Source organism: Nomascus leucogenys, chromosome 22a, assembly GCF_006542625.1.
Source record: "Nomascus leucogenys isolate Asia chromosome 22a, Asia_NLE_v1, whole genome shotgun sequence".
In the NCBI taxonomy this organism is placed as follows: domain Eukaryota; kingdom Metazoa; phylum Chordata; class Mammalia; order Primates; family Hylobatidae; genus Nomascus; species Nomascus leucogenys.
This window is the reverse complement of record NC_044402.1, coordinates 79,249,965-79,275,395: the sequence shown is the minus strand read 5'-3', so window position 1 is coordinate 79,275,395 and position 25,431 is coordinate 79,249,965. Positions and strand designations below refer to the sequence as shown.

Sequence of the window (25,431 nt, the reverse complement as noted above, 5' to 3'; positions counted from 1 at the left end):
TAAAACTTAAAGTATAATAATAATAATAATAATAATAATAAAAAGGAAAAAAGAGAGAGAGGGAGGGAGGGAGGGAAAATTACCCTAAATACATTTTCAAGATAATGAATATTTTGAAGTGTTCAGATGCTTTGATTTATTGCAAGTGACTTTGTTTTCTTATTTTAAGGAAACCACTTATTTCTTTTTATTGAATTACAGCTCAAAGACTCATTCAAAGATATCAAAAAGAAATTCAATAATTTGAAGTTTAATTACACTAAGAAAAATGAAAAATCTCGGAATCTGAAGGTCCTTAAATATCAAATTCAGCAAGTTGATATGTATGCTGAAAAAATGCAGGTAATAAGAAAGTATGGTTTGTATATGTGTGCATGTGTATGCATGTACTACACGATTATTGCAAAATTGTTTTGAATTTCAAATCTAGATACCTAACTCTGGCTTTTTGTAGCATTGGGACTCAAAGGGTATTTTTCCATTTTTATAACAATTTTATCCTTCATGTAAAAATGCATAATAAATTGATTTATCTCTTGAGGCAGATCCAGAATGGTTTCTGCCAAACCCAACCTGTCTATTTCCATTCTTCTCCCCAACACATACACACACGCATGGATGCATGCACGTGCCTTCTACACTCCCCCTCCTTTTCTTGCATCCATCTATGTCATTAGTTTTGCTGCTCCTATAGCCTCTTATTCCTACCTTGATTATTACATGTACTGGCTAGATTATTTCAATGCCTTTTCCAGGAGACAGTGAACTTATTGAGGACAAGTATTTGATTTAATTATCAATGTCTTTAAAAAAGATCATATTACTAGTCTCAAAATCTGGAATACTCTTGTGTACATTTTCTATTTATTTGCTGAATGCTAAATCAATAGAATTTGGGGAAAACTCATTCTTTCCATAATATATTTATAATAATAATTATTTTAATAGATTGGAGGAAGCTGCAAAAGCTTTTACCAATTCTTCTCTCAGTATTTCATCACGAGCATCATAAATACAAATGGAATGTTATTTTAAAAACTTTTTGTTTTTCACACAGGCTTTGAAAAGGAAAATGGAAAAAGTTAGTAATAAAACCTCTGATTCTTTCTTAAATTATCCAAGTGATAAAGTTAATGTCCTTTTGGAAGTCATGAAGGATTTGGAAAAACATGTGGATGACTTTGACAAAGTTGTGACAGATTACAAGAAGAATTTGGACCTGACTGAGCATTTCCAGGAGGTGATAGAAGAGGTATTCTCTTTTTGCAGCGGTATCCACGTTGTAATGTTGTTTTCAAAAATCATTTTGCAACTTTAAAGCAATGTTGCATTAGCTGTTATTGTCATTATATTAATTTATCATGCTCCTTTTCATGATTTTTTTTCCTTAGGAGAATTCTCTGAAATAGAATTGTTGGACCTAAGGGGATGAATGTTATAAGGTCTTTGATTTTATTGGTCAATTTCTCTTGAGAAAAGTCTTTCCTAATTTACCAGCAATGTATGAGAGTTCCTGTTTCTCCATAACCTCATCAAATGAAGATGTTTAATTATCATGAAATTATGTTCACTGCTGGATATCTGTTTAAAATGCTGGGAATGGCTTATTTATTTCACAGAACTTGAAAATATTTATTTTAAAAAGTGATACTGTGATATTTCAGCTACAAAAAGTTGTTATTCGTGTTTTCTTTTATTACTGTCAAGAAGATAAATGGTAGAGTTTACGTAAAATATATGAAATTTGGCAAGTTAAAGTTACTGTTTGAACACTTTGTATTGAAGAAATTCTGCACTTGAAGTTCTTGAGTGTTCTTTGTTGCCCATTATTGTTTGAGATACAGAACGTCTTTACCACTAATACAGCTGAGTTTTTAGATTTAACACCAGATTAAGGAGAATCAAAATGATCAATCTTCTACATATGATGTATAACTTTGCGGCCCCTCCGTGGCACTTATTTAAAACCAGCTTCTAACAGAGTCATGTGTTTCTATTTCTCACCCTGCATAAGTGCTTCAGGCCTGGGTCACACATTCCTTCCATCACGGTTATTTATTTATTTATTTATTTATTTTTGAGATGGAGTGTCACTCTGTTGCCCAGGCTGGAGTGCAGTGGCGCGATCTCGACTCACTGCAAGCTCCGCCTCCCGGGTTCACGCCATTCTCCTGCCTCAGCCTCCCAAGTAGCTGGGACTACAGGCGCCTGCCACCACGCCTGGCTACTTTTTTGTACTTTTAGTAGAGACGGGGTTTCACCATGTTAGCCAGGATGGTCTCAATCTCCTGACCTCGTGATCCGCCTGCCTTGGCCTCCCAAAGTGCTGGGATTACAGGCGTGAGCCACCATGCACAGCCACAGTTTTTTAATGAGAAACTGTCTCATTCTCCACTGTGTTTGGAAACTGTTTTCTACTAAGAAAAGGTGAAATGCTATTTGTTGGATGATATTTTCCCATTCATAAACTAAATCTTATTCTTTAAAGATAATTTATTTATTAGAGTATTCATCAGGCAATACTTTAGCAGTGTATTATTAATGATATCAATTCTTTATGCTGGATTGTGAACATTTGGCTTTTTTCTTGCCATTTAGCATGTATTTGGATTCTTTTTAGTGCCAGATGCTTTTTATCCTGCCTGTTCTTATAAGTCTGCAACATTCCTCTTAGGAATTATATTTTAGGCAAACCTAAGAAGGTTGGAGAATCAAATATATTTTCATATTTTTACTTTCTTATAGTTTTATTTATATGTATTTTCATATTTGTATTTATTTCTGCCACTAACATTTAAGTGCAATAGAATACAATCATGTTTTAATATTTTCTTTATTATGACTTAGAAAGTTCAAGCCAGTGTGAACATGAAGTTGAGGGAATTAAAATTTGATACTTCACTGGTCAAAATTAAGAACTTTAGAAGGACGGTATTTATTTCATCTGTGCTTTATCCTATCTAAATTTAGTGTCACTTTTGGTACGAAGATGCAAGTGCCACAGTTGTAAGAGTTGGCAAATATTCCACAGAGTGCAAGACAAAGGAAGCTGTGAAAATTCTCCACCAGCAGTTCAATAAGTTTATTGCACCCTCAGTGCCGCAGCAAGAAGAAAGGATTCAGGAGGCCACTGACCTTGCTCAGCGCTTATATGGTGAGATCTCTTTTAAGATATCCAGTGACTGGCCATTGAACAAATCTATACTGAGCCTAATCCAGTAGAAAGCAAGAGTGTGGCAAGTCCTCAGTACACCAACCTATTCAGGGAAAATGTTCAAGGTAAGAGCCCACAGCCAGGGAAAGCAAACAGGGAACAGAGGGAGGAATTTCTGACAGCAGATGAAGCCTGCAGATTTTTACCTACTTTGTGTAAGCCTTCCTTCTCTATTCTGTTTTCTCCTCCATCCCTGTTGTTCATCTCTAGGGTAATAACACCAGAACAATACTCAGCTTATATAAACAAACAAACAAAAACCATCTAATTTCCACTAGAGTGATTCATGAAAAACATACAAAATTTCAGTAATACTTTAAGAAGACATAAAGCTAAGACTGAAGTCTCCAGCCCTCTCCTTTCTATGAGGCTTTTGGTTCACAAATTTGAGAAAGACCTGGAAAATTCTCCTTCACTTTCCTCTCACTTGTGGAATAAATGAGAGAACTCAAATTGCCATATTACAAATTCTGCTTTCCTCTCTTCCATGACTAGAAAAGATAATGTCATGTCAGCCTGAGAGATCCTTCTTCCTAAAAGAGGCCCCCCATTTAAGAAGTCCATGGAGGATGATAGTTCTTGAGGGCTCTGAGGAATAAGTTCCATGAATTCCCTGGTATCGGTCCTATGAGACGCAGAGTAATTCCCAGTGACCAGGCAAATGCAGCCCAGAAAGAAGACACAACAGTTGGTACAAAATGCTTAATTTGCCTGCCCATGGCTGCGCCAGATATTTTCTCTTATAACGTGAAACGCTATCCATGGAGAGCCATAAATTTTGTAGTATACTACTTAAATTGTTGAGAATGAATTATTCATAATATTCCAGAAGAAAAGGATAGAAACATAAAAATAATAAAATATGGATTGAAAAATTAATGGAAACTAAGGTGACATCTTCTTGCTGGAGTTACTGTGTAAGTGCACTAAATATTTTAGAGACACTCTGCTCCCATAGCCTGGTATATATTTCCTCCACGATTGAACTTTTTACATTGTAGTATAAATACCTTCTCTACTGCCCATAAACTTGAGGAAAGTATATTTTTTTCACTGTATTTGTGCCTGGATCAGTGCCTATTCAATCTCAGAGCATGAGAAGTGCCGACAAAGACCCTAAAATTTAAATTCCCTTCCCGTCATGCAAGATCCTGCATCTGGCTTTGTTTGTATTCCTGGCACTTATCACCAACTAACATTTTATATAGGTATTTGTCTGTTGCCTGACTTTCCTTACCAGAGTGTAAGCTGTATTCGAGGAGGGATTTTGCCTGTTAGTTCACTGTCTAATGGCACATACCAACTGCTTAACAAATATTTGATAAACAAATGAATCACTGAATGAATAAATGAATGACATGAGTCTCCATCTGTTTGGTAGGGAAGCTATATATTTTTTAAAATTTGCATCAAGGGAGGCACTTTAAGATCTTATCAACTCTTGCAAGCTCAGAATTTTCATGCAAAAATTTATCTGAAACAAATTTTTGCATACTTGTTATCTACTAAGAGCTGTGGCTGTTATAAAGACAATTAAGACCTAGTTCCTGCATTCAAGAGACCACAGTCTAGTCCTTGAAGTCATTGTATGGTAAATGGAGTGAGAAGGACATAAAATGTTCATGTTTGTTTGCTAGGGCTGCCGTTACAAAATACCACTGACTGGGTGGCTTAAACAGAAACTTCTTTTTTCACACTTCTGGAGTCTGGGAGTCCAAGATGAAGATGCCACCAGGGTTGGTTTCATCTCAGGCCACTCTGCTTGGCTTGCAGATGGCTGATCCCTTGCTACCTCTTCACGTGGTCATCTCTCTGCACACACACGCACCTGGTGTCTCTCCCTCTCCTTGTAAGAGCACCAGTCACATTGGATTAGCACCCCATCCCAATGGCCTCGTTTTAATTTAACCACCTCTTTAAAGATCTCATTTCCAAATACAGTTACATTCTGAGGTACTGGGAATTGAGACTTCAACATATGAACTTGGCAGGATGGGGGGACATAGTTCAGCTCATAACAACGTGTGATACAATCTTGGCCTAGGGTGTAGAGTCAGATAGTCCTGGGTTCAAATACCTGTTCCCCCATTTATCCCCATTTATTGTCTGGGTCACCTAAAGAAGTCCTTTTTTTTTTTTTTTTTTTTTAGACAAAGTCTTGCTTTGTCACCCAGGCTGGAGTGCAGTGGCATGACCTCGGTTCACTGAAACCTCCACCTCCTGGGTTCAAGTGATTCTCCTGCCTCAGCCTCCCAAGTAGCTGAGATTACAGGCATGAGCCACCACACCAGGTTAATTTTTGTATTTTTAGTAGAGATGGGGTTTCACTATGTTGGTCAGGCTGGTCTTGAACTCCTGACCTCAAGTGATCTGCCCACCTTGGTCTCCCAAAGTGCTTGGATTACAGGCGTGAGCCACTATGCCCAGGCAAGAAGTTCTTTTGAGCATCACATTCCTCATTTGTAAAATGTCGATAGTAGTAGAATCTATCCAAGGATTACATTGAGCAATGGTTACACAGTGCTTAGGCACAGGCAAATAATAAGCATGTGCTACATGGTAGCTATTTTTATTACAATAGAGAGAGAGAACCCCAGTGGAAAACATTAAGAATATCTTCACAGAAATGTTGGCATTTCTGGTGGACCTTAAAGAGTAGGTTGTATTTTGACAGCAGAAATCGAGAGTGGAGGGACAGTAGTCCTGGTAGAGGAAGGAATACTCAGCTGCTGTGTGGATCTTCAGGGAGGAGTTGCTGGTTCCATTTGGCTGGAGACAAAATACAGGAGAGAACTAGAGTGACATGCATTTGGGAGAGGCAGATTGAAACCGTGTTATGGAACGGCCTTGAATGCCATCCTGAGGAATTTGTTCTTCTCTAAGCAGAGAGGAACCACTGAATGTTTTGAACAGGAACAACTAAAGAGAATTGAGCTTTAAGACTATTCATGTAGCAACATTATTTAGGTTACATGAAAGTGGCGTGGTACAGCAAATGTAATCATTTTCCTAGAATATCTAGCTTTTAGAAACATGTCTTTATTCATTTATTTATCTGTTCAGCAAATATTTATTAGGAACTTACAATTTATCAGCCCTTACACTGGACAGGGAGATAAATTTATACCTGGACTTTTTTTCTTGCTAAAAATTTGACCTTTAAAACTAGTTTCATCCTTCTCCTCCCCAGGTTTGGAAGAAGGACAGAAATATATTGAGAAAATAGTGACAAAACACAAAGAGGTTCTTGAATCTGTGACTGAATTATGTGAGTCCCTCACAGAGCTTGAAGAAAAACTGGAGGTAATTTTTTCTTCCTAGAATATGTATTTTCAAGCAAAATAAATAAAAATGTGTTAATCAAATGTCTTCTGGTGCAAAGACGTTTTAATAGAATTTCTCAAGGGACATAATGTGCACATTTGTTTTATAGCTTTCTAACATAATTATCTGGGTGTTTCTGATAATTAATTCTATTTCTTTCCCATCACTGCAGAGAAAAATATTGCTGGGAATGAAGGCTAAACACAATTAAGGTGTCTGGTTTACATTTTCATGGATCATATCCTAAAAAATGTGTCCCGTTAAGACTCTGCCAGTAAACTTTGTATTAAGTAGCCTATGGTTTTGTTTCATAATTAAGTAGCCTATGGTTTTGTTCATAAATAATAGATGCCAGGGTTTTTTTTTCCTCTCCAAATTGTGGCACCAGAGAAAATAAAAGTAATCTTCAGTTACTATATTCATTCAACACTTTTCCTCATGGAAATAGTAAACTAATCATGATCACTTTTCGTAGAATACAAATTTGATGGTAACAAATATAGAGAATATGTTTATGTCTAAGCAAAACCAGTTAAAGTGAAATACATATGTTTCTTTGTCAATGTCATGTCAAAAACTGGTTTGATTAATGCTGTTTTTATAGCTGGCTGAAAGAACTGGTTGTTGAGGATGGGGAGAATAGCAAGGTCATTAAGATCAAAGGCTGTAGAGCAAAGCACAGTTGCCTTGAAATACCAACTCCCTAAAAAATTGGATTTGTGACCTTGGGTAAATTATTTAATCTCTCTGAGTCTGTTTCCTGATCTACAAAGTGGATCCCAGGGTAGCCCGGAGGATTGACTGTGAAGATACTCAAGATTATTGTTGTGATAGTTGTTATTGAGGCCTAGTGGTGGTCTTGCAGTTCAGAGCAGAATTATGTTTATTTCTAGCAGCCACTTTTTCTGTAGAAATTTCCATGTCATGAATTTATTTATTTATTCAAATGGTTTGTAAGGCTTTTAATTCAAATAGTTTGTGAGGCTTTTAATTCGGTGGGTACCCAACCAAATTATCTTTATCCTTTGGTTAAGAATCTAGATTTTTTTAACCATTTTACCATTTTAAATAACACTACAATGAACATCTTCGTGCATAGCTTTTTCTTTCTTTTGTATTGTTACCCACACATAAATTCTACAATCAGGTTTGAGAAAACTGAAATTTTTAATATATGAAATGATTAATATTTCTAATATATATGTTATTTGCTTCCCATCATTGTTTCACAATGATAATAAACCATATATCTAATGTTATCTTTTTCAACATTTATCCTTTCCTCCCCACCTCCACCCCACCCCCGAGGACCTGCTGCTGCTTCTGACTTCCAATATGAAGGGTGAAAATCGCTGCTTCCTCCGACTCTTTGCTCTTCATGGTCTATAATATTCCTCCCATTTACGTTGCACATCTTCAAGTGAGGGTCAGCTTCATAAAATCTACTTTCTTCAAGTTATATCCCTTTCTAGCTTTTACCTTGATGGCTATTCTTCCTGAAAGAGCTGTTTCCACAGCCTCTCCCACTTCCTCATTCTCCGTTCCTTACACATTCAGTGTAGTCAGGTTTGCATTCTCTCTTTCTCACGCTCAACCTGTCACTTGGATTCTCTTTTGCAATAGTCAGGAGTCCCCTAATTACACTCCCAGCTAGATTACCCTTCCTAAATAGTTCTGCTAGTGTCGTCTTCACATTCACAACACTCTACTACAAACTCTTCCTTACCAAGTCAAGTTCCAATTCAAGGCCTTTCAATGTTCTGAAGCCGGTCACCTTTCCAAACCATTGTGCTTCTGCATTCACTGTAGGTGTGTGTCCCACTGATCTACTATGCTCCCTGGGATTTCCCACTTCTAAACCTTTACTTCAAGGACATGACCTTCTGTCTCTGTTTTTCAAAATCTTACCATCTCTCAGAGCCAAACCCAAATGCTGCCTCTCCCATAAATCCTTTCCTTAGCTATATCACTCCCTCCCTGATCTCCCATGCCACTTGTGTGCCTTTCTACCTGTCTTAGTCCATCCTAGCTGCTATGCCAAATGCCATAGACAAGATGCCTTATAAAAAACAGACAGTTGTTTCTCATAGTTCTGGAGGCTGGAAGTTCAAGATCAAGATGCTGGCAGATTTGGTGTCTAGTGAGGACTTCCTGGTAGCTGTCTACTCACTCTAACCTTACATGGTAAAAGAATGACGGGTATCTCTCAGGCCTCTTTTCTAAGGGCACTAATCCTATTCATGAGGGCTTTACCCTCATGACCTAATCACTTCCCAAAGGCATCATCTCCTTATACCATCGCCTTAAGGATGTGGATTTTAACACATAAACTTTGGGGGAACATAAACATTCAGGCTATAACACTAGTATAATCATACATATAACTACTACATATAATTACATCACATATAACTACTGTTGCCATCCCAACCCTCTCTACTTGATTATACTTAAGGAAACCCTCTGGCGCTGCTAAATTTAGTGTCCCACGCAATATTTAACACTATGCTTTGCCTTGTATTTATTTATTGATTTATTTATTTAGAGACAGTGTGTTGCTCTGTTGCCCAGGCTGGAGTGTAGTGATGTTATCATGGCTCACTGCAGCCTCGACTTCCCAGGCTCAAGCAATCCTCCAACTTCAGCCTCCCAAGTAGCTGGGACCACAGGCATGCACCACCACACTCGGCTAACGTTTTGATTTTTTTATAAAGTTGAGGTCTCACTATGTTGCCCAAGCTGGTTTCAAACTCCTGGGCTCAAGTGATCTTTCTTCCTTGGCCTCTCAAAATGCTGGGGTTACAGGTGTGAGCCACCACACCTGGCCTGCTTTGCTTTTTAAAGCAGGTACTCCAGAAAGAGTTTTGGCATTTGTAGTAAATGCCCAATGGATTGGTACAGAGAAGAACTATCTTTCAGTGCTTGAAGATGTTTAATTTGGGTGGATGTAGAAATGAGAACGGGTCTCTCTGGCAAGAGAAATAGGCATCAGCGTTATCTTTATGAGTTACAGCCGCAACAAACACTGGGCAAAAAATGCTTACCAGCACTTTACAGGTGTTTGTATGAAGAGAGCAAATGTCTATTTTTATGTTATTAAATATAAATGTTGATGCTATGGCTCTCCTTTCAAAGTTATAGAAAGTGGGCTCAGCAATTCCTGTCAAGGCTGAAATAGTGATAGAAATCCTTTCTAATGTATAGCAATTTGAGACTTACAAAGGACATTCATATACATTATCTCCAGTGATTTCCAAATAATGTTGAGACAAAAAGAAGGCAAATGTTTTCTGTGTAGAGGTGAAAGGAAAAGTCCAAAGAGGGTAAAAATGCTTTACATGGGCCCCAATAGTCAATAGTGGTAGATCTGAAATTTGAATTTAGATCTAATTCAAAATCTAGCATTCTTTCCACACCAGCTGATATTTTGGAATAAGATATCAGCTGCATACCAAAGCAGAGTGACTCATTGAGCAGCACAAACCAGTTCAGTTTAGAGTTGGGACTGAAAGCAGAATCTCCCCAGTAGTGGGTCTCCCTGAATCCTCCGAGCCAATGTCCCATATGCATTTTGATGAGCATGCGTGTTTGTTTAAGACTCATCTAAGGATTTTATTCCAGGTGGAATAGAGACTCTTCCATTGCAGTATAATTATCATTCTAAACTGGTGTGTTCTATCACGTGGGATACCAGTGGTTCTTTCCACCTTTACAAAGTCTTCTCGCTCTTGCACTGACTCCACAGCACTTTGCAAACCCTCACTACCTCCATGACTAAAACTGAGCCCCATGAAATGCAGGGAACAAAATATCTTCAACCACATGAAGCATGTTGTGTTCTCAATTGCTGTTTTTCTTTACTGTACTCAGTGATATTTTATTCCTCTTTTCAAGAGTCTCCCCAGTATTTTGCTTGTGTAGATTCTCTGGATTTCCTACTTTCTTCTCCCCTAGAGACCTTTAATCATTTCTACCTCACTGCTGCTCCCCAGACTCTCCTAATGGTTTACACTGCCATGCGTAATGATGCCTTTCTCTAGAGAATGTTCCTGCAGAAGCATCCTATTATAATGATTACTTTTTTCCTGCTGGGCCTTTCAACAACCAATTTTTACTGGCAATGAACTCTATCAAAGGAATGAGGCAGGAGGGAAACTGTGAGCTGGGAGGGATAATTTTATAAATCACATCATGGGAGTACACCAGTCTCTCGTGGAATATATTTGCTGAAAGGTTGCAAGTGGTCTATGTTTTCTTCCAAGTAGTTAGTGTATGGCACTGTTCTCCAACTTTCCTGGCTCAGGCTCTCACTAACTGTTGCTTTGTACAGCAGGGAGACGTTTTAAAGATGAATCCGAATTTGGAAGACTTCCATGATGATTACATTGACTTGCTAAAGGAACCAGAAAAAAATAAGCAGACAATATTCAATGAAGAAAGGAATAAGGTAAAGAAAACTACTCAACCTCAGCTATTCAGTACTTTTGCTTTGAGGTTAAAGTCATTGTCCATTGCAAAATAAAAGTGAATTGCAGCTTTCTTATCTATCCAAATAGAATTTCCCAATGTAAATGCAATGTGAGTTTCCTCCTCCCTTGCTTCCTTTTGCTCCTCACTTGGTGTTCCTTCTCTCTGCCATGCTGTTTCCTCTGAGCTTCTCACTGTCGAGTACTGAAACCATGACATTTCACAGTAGCATTGGGACAGCCATTTAAATGCCATGTCACCCCAAACCACTTGATTTTCCCATCTCTAGCTGCCTTTTCCATTGTCTTTTTATATCCAATCCAACTTCAAATTTTACTTCCCCCTTTTTATCCTATTGCCAAGCCATGATTTTTATTGTTTTACACAACCCATTAGCAAACCTTAATACATGAAATTAGATAGTATCTTGTTCCCACAGACTCTACCTCTAAGATGATATTTCCAGGCATATTTACCAAACCATAGAATCCAGCTGAAATATAAATACTAAGGTATTTAGAGAAATATTTAAATTATCATAAAACTTATGCACTTACTGATAAATTAAAGCATGTAATGACTACAGATACTCACAAAAATGCAAATGTATCATGATTTTGAAAGTGTTATTTAAATCACAACATCATGATGGTTTTTCAGCATTAGTTGCTCACTCTCTATTCATAGCTGCTGGACTATAATTAGCTTTTGACTTTTTGCTTTGCCAAGTTGCCTGCTCCCAACGTTTCTCTCCCGAGGAGCTGAAGGAACAAAGTCAACATTATTCTCAACTGTGCTCAAATTAATAAAATATACTTCTTGTGACATGAGAGTTAAAAACAAAAACCCTCTCCAGTTATTTCATGGAGAAGATTTATCTTTCCTTGAAGTCAATATGGTTCTTTCAGCTTTCTTATAGGTCCTTTTCCACAGGTTAATCTCTGTCAAGGCCTGGTGCAGTTATACAACCAGCAGGCAGCAAGTAGTGTTAAGCAAACTGTCTTTTTTTGTGGTAGGGTCTTGAGCCACTGAAACCCAGATTCCTCTCTGAGGCAAAGGAAAGCTGCCAAACTTTGGTCATTTTGCTGGATGTTACTCTTATATCAAATGGTCTTACGTTACTCTGATTGGTCTAAATCAGGGTTTCTCAACCACAGCACTGTTGACATTTTGGCCAGAGAATTCTCTATTGTGGGGAGCTGTCCTATGCATTGTAGGAGTTTAGTAGTATTCCTGGCCTTGCTCACTAGATGCCAGTAGCATCTATTATACTAAAATCACTTCAGTTGAGAATGACTGGTCAATATAATAAAGAATAGCCTTAAATGCACCACATTTTCTTAAAAAGCTTTCTAAGGGTTACTAAATCCAACATCCGATCATTTATTTTATTTAGTTCTGCACAATTTCCTACATTGTGAACTAGACACATTTACTAAGAACTCAGAAACAAAAGTTATTGCTACCAAAGCAAACAAAAATAATTTATACTTAGTAAAAGCACTTTTTCTTGCTTTTATTTTCTTTTTAGAAGAAACAGATTCCTTTAAATTAAAAAACAAGCAAGATTTACCTTCATGGAAAAATCACTTTTATTCTAATATAAACTAAAAGGATAGAGCATCAGTCATTTCGGGTGTAAGTGAAGGTCTACAATTACAGCTGTCAAGAATTCTTATTAACATCATGTCATGTCCTGGTGCAATTGGTGTAGACAGCAAAATTAAAGGGTGGCAGTAATCTTCACTTTTAAGTAGCTCAATCACTTTTACCCTCTTATTGTCTGTATTATTTATATGTAGATCAGATGTAATGATTCTCCACAACCCCATGTGGGCAGATAGGAAGCACCAAGTGAAAAGCTTGTCCTGGTATTGCAGTCAATTCTGATACCCTTAAATGATGGTGGGCTTCTTGAGGAAATTATTTGAGTCAGAAAGAATAGTTCCACTGAACTACTACAAGAATATATTCAACACAGGGACTTTTTTTTCCTGGAGATAGCAAAGTACTTCTTACTTTTCGGACCCAAAAATGCAGCAGGTGAAATTAGGCAATTCACTAAATGCAACACATGTAGCACTGCTAACAGATTAGTGATGGTGTTTTATTCCCAACGTGAGCACTGAAGCTGTGAAAACTCCTAAGGTTAAATGGAAGCACACAGTATTAACAGGCTCACCTAAAGTCATGGAACTATTCGGTGGAAGATGATGGCTTTTGATGCCAGCATTTAGAGTTATAGAATTTTAGTGCTAGAAGGGATTTAATCAAATATCATTTTACAGTTGAGGAAACTGAGGCCAAAAGGGATTGAATATATTGTCCTCCAAAAATTACAGAAAGTAGTGTAAGAACTGGCAGTCACCCCAATTCTTCTGAATTTTAGCCATACACTTTTCCCACAAGACCAAAATGGGAGCTCCCAGGAACTGTTGCATATACATAAGCATTTTGTAAAGTCTGTAATGACAAACTTTTCCCCTCTTCATATTTATCTGTTTATAAGCAATAGCATGGAAATATTTTTGCACCAAAGAATTCAGTGGAGTGCTCTTATCAGACTGGGTGAGGAGGGTCCCTGCACTCCCCCTCTACCCTCAACACACACACACACACACACACACACACGCACTAACCATGATCACCTGGCAGGTACAGGAAGATGTTCCTGAAACACTTGCCTTGAAAAAAATTGGGAAGAGAATTAATGTTCTTCTTCACCACCTCTCTGTTCACTTTTCTTTTACCTTGTCCACCTAAAGTGCCCAAAAATACCATATAACCATATTACCCCTTTTTGTCTAAAGCCCCCGCTAAGGGCATTCTCTACAAATGCCTTTTACAGACCAAGTTCTATGCTTAATATCTTCCTTTGTGTTCTTCCTACTTACTTTCATTAAATCTTATTTGCCCTAAAGTAAGGCTATCTGTTATGGAGGTATTTTGAAAGATAAAATCTTGTGGTGTTCCTTCAAATTTACCACATATGTAGTTCCCTGCTCTATGGACTTTGAGGATTGGTTGTGCCCACTTAGTTGAATGGATGTAGGAATATCACGGTATTCTCCCTTCCAGACACTTTTTCTGCCTATAGGGCAATGATTTAAATTCAAGGGATTATGCACATCAGCAGAAATGAAAGTTCAGAAGTCCTGACAGAGATAAGACTTGAAGCTATAGATTTAGTATTAATTAAAAGCTAATTGTTTACTAGATATGTAAGTGGGTAAGATGTTTGAGGGGCAAGGAATGTAGAGACAATTAGAGAACTTAAAGATAAGACTGCAGGCCATTCATGTATTTAGAAGGTGGGAAAAGAAAAAGGAATCAACAAAAAGACAAAGATCAGCCTCTCAATTTGATATAAGAAAAGCAGATTGAGAGTTGATCTATGTTTTGGTGAATTAGATCAGAGTTTCCCAGCTATTTTGCCAGAACTCATTAGACTGATGTAAATATGCCCTGTCTGTACTGAAAACCATAGATTTATTTAACCTTTTCTGGGTAAATAACACACACACATTTTTTTTTGTAATAACAAACATGGTTTTATGGTGAAAAAATATTAACAAATAATTAGTATATGTGAATGTTTGGATAGCATTTTCATAGTTGAAAACTAGACAGTTCTAGAAAATATAGCTCAGTGAGTTTTAAAATAACGTTTCTGGCTGGGTGCTGTGGCTTATGCCTGTAATCCCAGCACTTTGGGAGGCCGAGGCGCAGGGATCGCCTGAAGCCAGGAGTTCAAGACCAGCCTGGCCAACATGGTGAAACCCCGTCTCTACTAAAAATACAAAAACTAGCTGGGCATGGTGGCTGGTGCCTGTAATCCCAGTTATCTGGGAGGCTGAGGCAGGAGAATCATCTGAACTTGGGAGATGCAGGTTGCAGTGAGCCGAGATTGCGCCATTGCACTCCAGTCTTGGCAACAAGAGTGAAACTCCATCTCAAAAATAAAAATAAAAATAAAATAAAATAATGTTTCCATAAAATTCCATAATGACTTAAAAACTGAAAATTGCATTTTTAATTTTAATTTTTTTATATTATACATAATAGATGTACATAGTTTTGAGGTACCTGCAATAATTTAATGCATTCAATTTTGCATTTAAGAATAAAAGCAGAAGTGCCAAGAGCCAAGTGGATTTACTCAGAAAACCACTTGCATATATATTAAACTCACCTTATCTTGCTTCCTGAAATGATTATTTAATGAGTAATTCTAGGTTAGTGCCATAGGCATAATTTATTATGGTTTCAAGATGTCATTTGATAAACGCACTTATGATGCTCTCCTAAGATAAGTGGAGAAATGTGTACTGAATGAGGGTTTGGACAAGTTATAATTGTACTCAAGAATGTTAAGTAGTTCATCAACATCAACTTTGGAGACAATCTGTCTTGTGGAGATATCTAACTTTGTTCTAAACACTGCAATGTTCAACATTTTCATCAATAGCATTAATGGACAGAGGAGGTAGGACATTTTAGTTGACTACAAATTCAGCGTGGGTCAATGGTCCCATGTGATTTTTATTTAAAAAAATGAACTAATACAATCACCTTAATAAAAACATATCATATAAGTCAAGAAGATGATGATTGCACTGATTACTTACCATCTGGAAAGTAAACAACTCTAGAAACAAACATGTTTAATGGGAAGTTAAATGGTTCCAGAAAAAGATTTGAGAAAACTCTGTCCCTCTTATTGATAGTAGAAATTATTGGGTAGTGTTATTTTTTGAGGAAAGTACTTTTTCTATTTTAGGAATTGTTAGAAGTGAAAAAATGATAGCCTTGGATTCCTTTCATGTGTTTGGCACCAGCTGAAAGTAAGATACAGGAGTCAGGAACCAGTTAAAGCTGGATGGCTTGGACTTTTCTAGTGGGTTTCCCTAAACTTCATGCCCGATTTAAATAGATTAAATATGTACCTAGTCCACTTGGGTGCCCATCTGGACGACCACAGACTTCACCTCCAGGGGATTTTCGTGTCTTAGAGCCAACCTGAACCCATGCATTTCATGAAAGGCAAATCCAAAAGTGAGGGCCTCATAGAGACAGATCTGAGTATGCTTAGTTCCTTCTTCCAAACCCTCAATTAGGAAATAAATTCCTCCCCAGCAGGGATTGAGGAGTTGGGAGATGGGTCTGGACTTTTATTCAAGTTTCTCTCCTAAGCTTGTTGTAAATTTTCAGACAATTGTAAAACATTATTCTTCTGTGGAGGGTCATAGGTTACCTGAAGAAGTCATTAAGGAGTTGTCATTGTCTGCCCCTGGAAGGCCAACAAGTCAACAAATGTCCCTGCTCTTCTATGAAGGACCTTGTGGCCCAGTAGGAGTGGGACCTCTCAGAAATGACCAAGATGATGAGAGAGAGTTGAGGCAAAAGAAGACCTGAGAGTGTCTGGTACAGAGAAAGAGGCTTAGACAGGTTGTAGGGCCAATTATCCAAACAGGCAAAGAGCTATTAAAGTTGGAGAGCAGCTGGACTTTTTGTGTAGCTCCAGGAGGCCAATTCAGATCCACTGGTGGAAATTGCAGGAAGGTAGATCTTTGCTACATATAGGAAGATATTCTTAACACAAGTAAGGCACACATTCTCAAAGTACTCTTTCAGAAAAAGTGTTCAAATAGAGGCTGCCAAAATGTTGTAGTAGAGATTCTTAGACTGAATAGGTGGTTGATCAAAGTCCCTATAAGAAGGAAAATAAGCATTCTACTTTCATGAAGAGATGGAGAGAGAGAGAGACGGAGCTAAACTGTGGCACGACAGCCAAAAGAGGGAGGGGCAATTAGTAATTTAGTATTCTTTTTAATGAGAGGAGCTTCTAAGAACATCTGGGTTTTAGACTCAGAATTTAAACTTTTAGTAAATGGCTGAAGGAAACCACTTTTGCTAAGCTGGGTTAATGTTTCTCTGAGGAGAGATAATCTCTGTGGGATAGTAGAAGCAACATTGCTTTGCTTCGACTCTTCAACCTGAAAACACATTTTTTTTTTTTTTTTTTTTTTTTTTTTTTGGAGACAAAGTTTCACTCTTGTTGCCCAGGCTGTGGTACAATGGTCTGATCTCGATCTCGGCTCACTGCAACCTCTGCCTGAGTTCAAGAGATTCTCCTGCTTCAGCCTCCCAAAGTAGCTGGGATTGCAGGCACCCATCACCACACCTAGCTAATTTTTTTTTTTTTTTTGAGACAGAGTCTCACTCTGTTGCCCAGGATGGAGTGCAGTGGTGCAATCTTGGCTCACTGCAACTTTTGCCTCCTGGGTTCAAGAGATTCTCCTGCCTCAGCCTCCCGAGTAGCTGGGACTGCAGGTGCACACCACCATGCCGGGCTAATTTTTTGCATTTGTAGTAGAGATGGGGTTTCACCATGTTAGCCAGGATGGTCTCTATCTCCTGATCTCGTGATCTGCCTAACTTGGCCTCCCAAAGTGCTGGGATTACAGGTGTGAGCCACCGCGCCTGGCCTTATTTTCTTAAAAATCACTTACAAAATGTGTATCAAGAGCAAGACTATGGGCTAAAATGAAAAACTCAAAGGCAAGGCAAGATGTAACTTTCCTATATGCATCAGTTACTACAGGACAAAAACCAGTACATACTTAGTAAGAAGGCACCCAAAATGCTGAGGAACGGCACAGAAAGGAGATATAAAATAAGCAGGTGGTGATAGATAAGATCGCTTTTCAGCTTCAATGTTCTTTTGAGTCTATACAGCAGGGACATTTGAGCCTCTTCTTAAACCAGAGATGGATGTGGATTAGACTAGGACAGTGGAAGCAGAGAAAGAAGTACTGCTACTCATCGCTCCCAGCAGGACTACACTCAGATTGGAGCAGAAACAAGTGGCCGGTGCTTTCCTATTGTATCTTGATGTGCTCTCTTGGGAAAGGCCATCATGTCTGATTGTTCCATTAATATCTACCTCCCCCACTAGGATATCATCTCCTCAACTGCAAAGACTGATCTACTTGTATTCAAGTAGATCAAATTATGCCTCTAATACTAGCATGGTTCCTAGTGTATAGTAGTAGGTGCTCAATAAATATTTTTTCAATGCAAGGATAAACTAAGGGACTTCAAGAAAATAAAACTAGTCATGAAGAATTGCTTTCTCTATATGAGGTACATAGAGGGGTCAAATGCATAGAGCAAGAGAATAGAATGGTGGTTGCCAGAGGCTGAGTCAGGGGGAAGACAGAAGATTAGGGGGTTAGTGTTTAGTGGATACAGAGTTTCAATTGGAAAGATGAAAAAGTTCTGGAGATGGATGGCAGTGATAGTTACACTCAATGTGAATGCACTTAATGCCTCCGAACCATACACTTAAACATGGTTGAAGTGGTACATTTTATGTATATTTCACTACAATTTATTTTTTTAAAAAATGGCTTTCTTGAGAGAAAGGACAGGTTATTCCGTGAGAGTCCAAGGAATCACCTAACAAGGGAGTCTCTGATGGTCAGCATCTATGTGTTTATAGATGTGTGTGTAGACAAGCCAGACCTAAGCTGACTTTGCTGTTTGAGAAGACTCCCCAGATCATGGTTTGAAAGATGTTGATCCAGTCCAACCCCTTCACTACAGATGGAAACTAGGGCTTTCTCTCTTCTGTTCACAAGGTCTATCACATTTTACTCAGAACTTGAGGTCTTTATAATGATTCCTTAGTCATGAGAAGTGGGACTGTGCTCAGGATCGACAGACAAATGGTTTCCCATCTGTAATTCTTGCTCCAGCCCCCTAAGTTTTAACCCCCTGTAGGTTATCTCAAGTTGTCTCTCCGAAGTTGAGTTTTACTATAATTGAAACTGGAAAAAGAAAAATGAATGAATAAGGCTGATTTGGCTTTTCTTTTTTCAAGGGGCAGGCGCAGGTGGCAGATCTTTTAGGCATCAATGGAACAGGGGAAGAGCGGCTACCGCAAGATCTGAAGTTGTCCACTGACAAGGAGGGTGGCGTCCAGGGCCTGCTCCTGCCTGAAGACATGCTCTCAGGGGAAGAATATGAGTGTGTCTCACCTGATGACATCTCCTTGCCTCCTCTCCCAGGAAGCCCTGAGTCCCCCCTTGCACCATCTGACATGGAGGTGGAAGATCCTGTCAGCTCCTCCCTCAGCCTTCACATAAGCAGCTATGGGGTGCAGGCTGGGACCAGCAGCCCAGGGGATGCCCAGGAATCTGTTCTTCCACCACCTGTTGCATTTGCGGATGCATGCAATGATAAGAGAGAAACATTTTCAAGTCATTTTGAGAGGCCTTACCTCCAATTCAAAGCTGAGCCCCCACTAACCTCCGGAGGATTCGTGGAAAAGAGTACTGCCTTACACAGAATCAGTGCTGAACATCCAGAGAGCATGATGAGTGAAGTGCATGAGAGAGCTTTACAGCAGCACCCTCAGGCTAAGGGCGGTTTGCTAGAAACACAGGAGAAAATGCATGCTGATAATAACTTCACTAAAACCCAAGATAGGCTGCATGCTTCCCCTGATGCATTTTCCGGCCTCAGGTTTCAATCAGGTACCAGCAGGGGCTATCAGAGGCAAATGGTTCCTCGAGAAGAGATTAAAAGCATGTCAGCAAAGAGCAGCATGGTCAGCCTAGCTGACCAGGCACCTAATTTCTCCAGGCTCCTGTCTAATGTAACTGTCATGGAAGGTTCTCCAGTGACTTTGGAAGTTGAAGTAACAGGATTTCCAGAGCCTACACTGACATGGTGGGTAGCCTATAATGACAAGCCATAAATGGAAACAAATTCAGTCACAGAGAAAAATCATTCTGTGAGCACTAACTGAAAGGTTTAGGGCTAGCTGATTAATATTCTATGACACTGCAACTCTGCATGATTCAATCTCACATCAGACCTCTCTCATTTTAGTAACAGCATAGTTAATACCTTTAAGAAAAATAAAAGGTAACCATATAAAGTACTAATAATTTAACAAATTTCCAAAGCACTGTAGGTTGGTTGTGCTTGTTTTTTTCTGTGTTTAATATTCCACATTTCTAAAGATTGTGGGTTGAAATTATTTTCTATTGTCTGTTTCCATATAAGCATGGCATCTGCTTGCTTTAACTACCTTAATGCAATTGAAAATATAAGAATTTGTTTCTGTTTCCCTTTTCTCTCATTTACCTCTTTCATCTTTTTCCTCTTTCCAACAGAGTCACACATGTCATCTTTGTAACATTTTGTTTTACTAGGATTTCTTTTTACAAATTTTTTCAATGTGAGAGGTGGAATAAAAATATTTCTGTCACAGTTGCTCTAGGTGACAGGCAATAAACTCATTTTTGAAAGGTAGTATAATAACTGAGCTGTAAACGATATGATTTCACTCTGGAGACATCATTATTTTTTCGCCTATTTGTTTCAGTAAAAGCAAACTGTAGAATGCTGGTTTTGTATCACCTACTATTGGTAACAAAAGCAGTTCTTTCTCAATATGTGGGTTACTTTTAAACATTTAGAAAATTCTCATCCTTAAGTAAATTTATTTGAGGACAAAGTTACAAATCTGTGAGAGCCAGTTTATACTTATAAACTAAGATAAAGTAAAATAGCATTTATTGATCACAATGTTTCAGTAGATATTAAATGATCAGTTTCAATTATTGTGTGTGCCCATTGATGGTACTTGAAATATGAACCAGTTATCTAAGGAACTTATGAGAAAACTTTGGTTTCTCAAATTATTAAAAAAAACTGCACTTGTGCTATATTAGTGCAGTCACTTTTGCTTTTTGTTTTATTGTCTTTATTGCATGTTTTTTACAAATCAAGAGTGTCATATTTATGAATTTTAAAGGTATTTAATTCATTATTAAATCTCAGTTCACTCCAAAGAAAAAAGTTGTCAGATGTGTTTCTTGTTTTTGTCCACACAGTAAATATTAATAATTTGGTTAGTATGTGTGTGGTTAAAGAACCACTGCTACATACGTGTTGTTGAAGAATATTGCAATGTTGTAAACAAATGTTTTGCCTTCAGATTTACAACTGTGCTCAATTAATAACTGACAAGCTTTCAGTATATCATACATTCTTAGGACACCCAAGAAAAGGCAAAGTTATCACTTAGGCAATGGGAACAGAAAACAATTCAGATTTGTCATCACCCCTGAGTGATAGATTGTGGGTATAAATAAATAAACAAGAATCTCAGATATACAAAATAAACAAATTATTTGCTTTATAAAACCATGCAGTTAAGCACTCATGTTCATAGGAAACTTTTAGAAATATGTTATTAATAGTCATAACCCAGTTGCATAAATACCTTTTATAATTAGTCATTTTCTTCTCATGAAATTGCTTCAAAAAAATTAAATGAAGTGATCTCATCAGGAGGTGATGTTAAGTACAGTCCTCTAAAACGGCACATCTGTATTGTCCTGTGGATACTGTGGTATGAATATGATGGGGTAGATGAGTCTCACTCCCATACAATTTATAAGGAGTCACAGCTGCTGTTCCAGAGTGGCAAAAAGAATAAAGCTGGACAACATAAGGGTGCCATTTCACACCCTAGGTAATTGTTACTATGAGCAAATGGTGGCCTAGTGTGACCAGATGGTCTGTTTTGTTTTTGTTTTTGTTTTTAGGCGTAGCTGGATATCTGAATTTTCATATGCAATATTACAATTTTTAAAGGATTTCAAAAAAGTCAGTTTTCCAAAAACATTGTCTGAGCCAGTCAAAGCAATTCTCTCGCCACCAGTTGCCAACTTCTGCTTGAAAGATAAACAGCCCATAATACCAGCTACTCAGGAGGCTGAGGCAGGCAGATTGCTTGAAACCAGGAGTTCAAGACCAGCCTGGGTAACACAGCGAGACACTGTCTCTTAAAAAAAAATAAAAAATAAAAAGTAAAAAACTTAGCCTGCACATGGTGGTAAGCGCCTGTAGTCCCAGCTACTTGAGAGCCTGAGGTGGGAGGATTGCTTGATCCCAGGAGTTTGAGGCTGCAGTGATTTCTGATTCTGCTACTGCACTCTAGCCTACTAAAGAAAAAATGATAAAGAACCCCACTGAAATTTGTTGTGGCTACAAGGTTCGTACTAATCCTAAGAGAATATTGCAGTGGTAATGGGCCTATTTGCAACCATTATTAGAACTTGGAAATAATGTGAATAAACAGCAATCCTGACTTTAAAAACTGCCTCTCTGCTTCAGGTACAAGAAGGGCCAGAAACTGTCTGCAGATGGGCACTTACAGGTTTTGCACAAGGAGACAAGGCATTCGGTGTTCATTCCAAAGGTATGCAAGGCAGATGCAGGCCTCTATGTGGCTCGGGCCCAAAACTCTAGCGGCGCTCTCTCTTCCAATGTCATCCTCCACGTGACAGGTAACTGCAGGCCGCCAATCACAAGAATAAACTGGATAACCCTGTGTGTCGTCTATGTTAGTGTGTCCCTAATGTACTGGCTACTCACACAATAACTGTGGTGTTGGCACCAATGGACATCATTCTCATGTGCCTAAAGAACAATGCCGCTGTTTATCTTCCTGCACCTCCTGCAAAGCATCTCCCACCAAGTGTATCTCCAGTCTCATCACCATACTTGTTTGGCTAATACCACTGCTAGGTGAAATAATCAAATTTTCTTGAGTGTTTAATATATTTGAGAAGCTTGGTAAATTATCTATAGTGGATGAGAACGTGTTTCTGTACTCTAGAAAGAGATATTTTCAACATAATATGCAGCAAAATTATTCTATGCCTATTCCCTCCTAATTTAAGGGTGTGCAGATGAAGGCTGACATCGGCATACAGATGTGCTAAATTTCAAATACAGTTGTTCGATAATTTATTTTTAATTGTATTTTAAAACATCCCTTTGTAGGGAATACCAGTAGAATATTGAATTGATGTTGTATTTTTGCATTACCTGTCCTTTAATTTTGCTTTCCATGTCTTGATCTTGTTACTGAAATGCATTCTGTGTAATTTCAACATAGACTACATTCCTGAGTCTGATGATGTCACTGTAAATAATCATTCCTCATGTTGCTCTCACGGGTTTGACATTGGAGGATAGACGTGCCATCAACTTTAAATAGAGTTTCCATCTTTTGTCAGCTCTGCATGTCATACAGCAAGATGGAACACAGGTTGCAAGAAAGAACCAACATTATTCCTGACATTATATTAATGTGTTTTGAGCAGCAGTGTGTAACCAGGTGTTTCTGCTTCTAATCTTGATTCTGCTGATGACCATTTTTATACTCTATGGCAAAGCATCTCATTGCCTCAGTTTCCGGTCTGGAAAATGAGTTCGTTATCTACCTCTTGGGCAATTGAGAGTTTTCATTTTGTGTCTTTTAAACATCTGGAAAATGGAAAACACTCTATGAGGGCTAAGGATAATGATGTTGTTTAATGTAATTTGTCATCAGACCAGCCTCCTGCTCACTATGTCTTTTTTGTAGATGCTGTTTTTTAGAATATTAAATTAAAGGAGTGCTGTTAATATGTAATTTTCAACTAGTTCCATGGGGGAAAGTGATGTTTTATGAATTAGAGCTGAAATTCCTATCTAATTTCTTAAGACTGCATTCTTTTCAAAGACTTGAAATTAAACTCAGGAGGATACATTTTGTTTGTTCTAGGGGGAGACGTGTAATAGAATGGTATGAGATGAATTATATCCTTTTATAATAATTATTACTATAATGTTGAAGTATTCTATGCCTTTCTGAAACACTTTATTCAGAAAAGATCATTTTTTGGCTTCCTTTTAAAAATAAGCATGAAGTAGGGAAGCATTTGTTTTTTAGATTTTAAATGTAGTCTTGTTATGCTGAGGAAAATCTTTAGTTGAAAGAATAATTCATTACAGATTTTTGATGAAGGGAAGAAATTAATTATGTTGCTGGAAGACTGTCTACAAATAATCAAAATATTTAAGTGTAATGTATTCAAGTTGTTATTATAAAGTTACTGAATGTTATCTGAAGATGTGAAATGTGTAGTCAAGTAAAAAGTTGGCATATACTTTCTTGTGCTGCATATCCAATTTAATTAAAAAATTAAATCTCAGTTTCCTTCTAAATTTTGATAGAACCATATTAAAAGCTTATATACACAGCATCCTAGGGAATTTCTCTTAACTATCTTTTTTTTTTTTTTTTGAGAAAGAGTCTTGCTCTGTTGCCCAGTGCAGTGGTGCCATCTTGGCTCACTGCAACCTCCACCTCCGAGTTCAAGCAATTCTCCTGCTTCAGCCTCCTGAGTAGCTAGGATTACAGGCATGCCTACCTAATGTTTATGTTTTTGGTAGAAACCAGGTTTCACCACGTTGGCCAGGCCAAAAGCCTCCCAAAGTGCCAGGATTACAGGTATGAGCCACCATACCCGGCCTCTTGTATCCTTTTTGTCCAATTTCAAATAATGTGTGAATCTTGCCTAACTGCTATTGCCCATGTTGAAGCTAAAGAGTAAAAACCTATTCATGTCCAAAGAAGGCAAGTGAGATCCAGTAACAAATTGTCTCTCTTCCCACTTTCTCTTTCTTATGAATTTGGCAGGATCTCCCTTCCCATTTTGTCAACATGGTTGAATTTGTGTGTTGGGGTTGTTAGGGCATGGGAATTCCTGGTTTGCTTTCTCTATTGCATGCTTGTTCATGTTAATTCTTTGGGGAGCAGAGTGAGATACATATGCATCCATGGTTATGATGGAAAAAAGCATGGAAAATCCATTTTGAGAGAGAGAAAGAGAGAGGTGGGGATGGGGAGCACAAAGATCAGAAAAGAGTACTATGCTGATATTCAAGATATAGTACAGATAGCTTTCTGTGTACCTATCCATCTACCTATTCATCTGGGCTATTGATTGACTCCCACAGCAGTAAAGAATAATTATTCAGTTATTCTTCTGGTTATGTTTTAATTTCAAAAACTTAAGTGTGATTTTCCTTTTTGCTGGGATTTCTGTCTTGAGCAAATAATTCTTCTTATGAAAGTATCAATTGCAGTTACTGGTTAAAAATGTAAGACCTAGGAAATTTAAGTGTTGTTTCTATTTTAAGGTATATACATAATTTATAGCCATTTACTTCTAGAGAAAATCCTGAATGGTTAGTAATATCAAAACATTTTCAACAAGAAAACTAAAATGAAAAGAAAGATTAAAAATTACATGTGTTACAGCTCTTTTAGAATTTGTCTAGCAGGTTTTCTGGTGAAAATTAACCTCAAGATTTTCACCAGAAAACTTTTTAAAACTTCTAAACTCTTAAACAAATTATAAATACTTGATACTTCGAAGAACTGCAAAACAAAATGTTTTTAAGATTTCATAAGGCAAAATCGTTGAGTTTTCCAGCTTTGATTTTCCAATAAAAGGATGTATAAATATTTGGTGGTAGTTTTTCACACTCAATTCCAAGAGAACTTTACT

At 37.8% G+C, this 25,431-nt stretch overlaps 1 protein-coding gene and 1 pseudogene across 1 annotated transcript in view; both read left to right on the top strand.

Annotated features, from left to right (window-relative positions):
• Positions 1–23,564, top strand: part of CCDC141 (coiled-coil domain containing 141) — a 225,441-nt gene extending 201,877 nt beyond the window's left edge. The window contains exons 18-24 of the mRNA XM_030803664.1: positions 202–342; positions 1,058–1,252; positions 2,971–3,154; positions 6,405–6,517; positions 10,869–10,985; positions 18,891–19,741; positions 22,202–23,564. Of these exons, the coding sequence (XP_030659524.1) occupies positions 202–342; positions 1,058–1,252; positions 2,971–3,154; positions 6,405–6,517; positions 10,869–10,985; positions 18,891–19,741; positions 22,202–22,469 (1,869 nt within the window). The 3' untranslated portion in view covers positions 22,470–23,564. The remainder of the gene's footprint in view (positions 1–201; positions 343–1,057; positions 1,253–2,970; positions 3,155–6,404; positions 6,518–10,868; positions 10,986–18,890; positions 19,742–22,201) is intronic.
• A 1,606-nt stretch (positions 23,565–25,170) lies between these two features.
• On the top strand, positions 25,171–25,228 carry LOC115832597 (annotated as a pseudogene).
• The last annotated feature ends 203 nt before the right edge of the window (positions 25,229–25,431 follow it).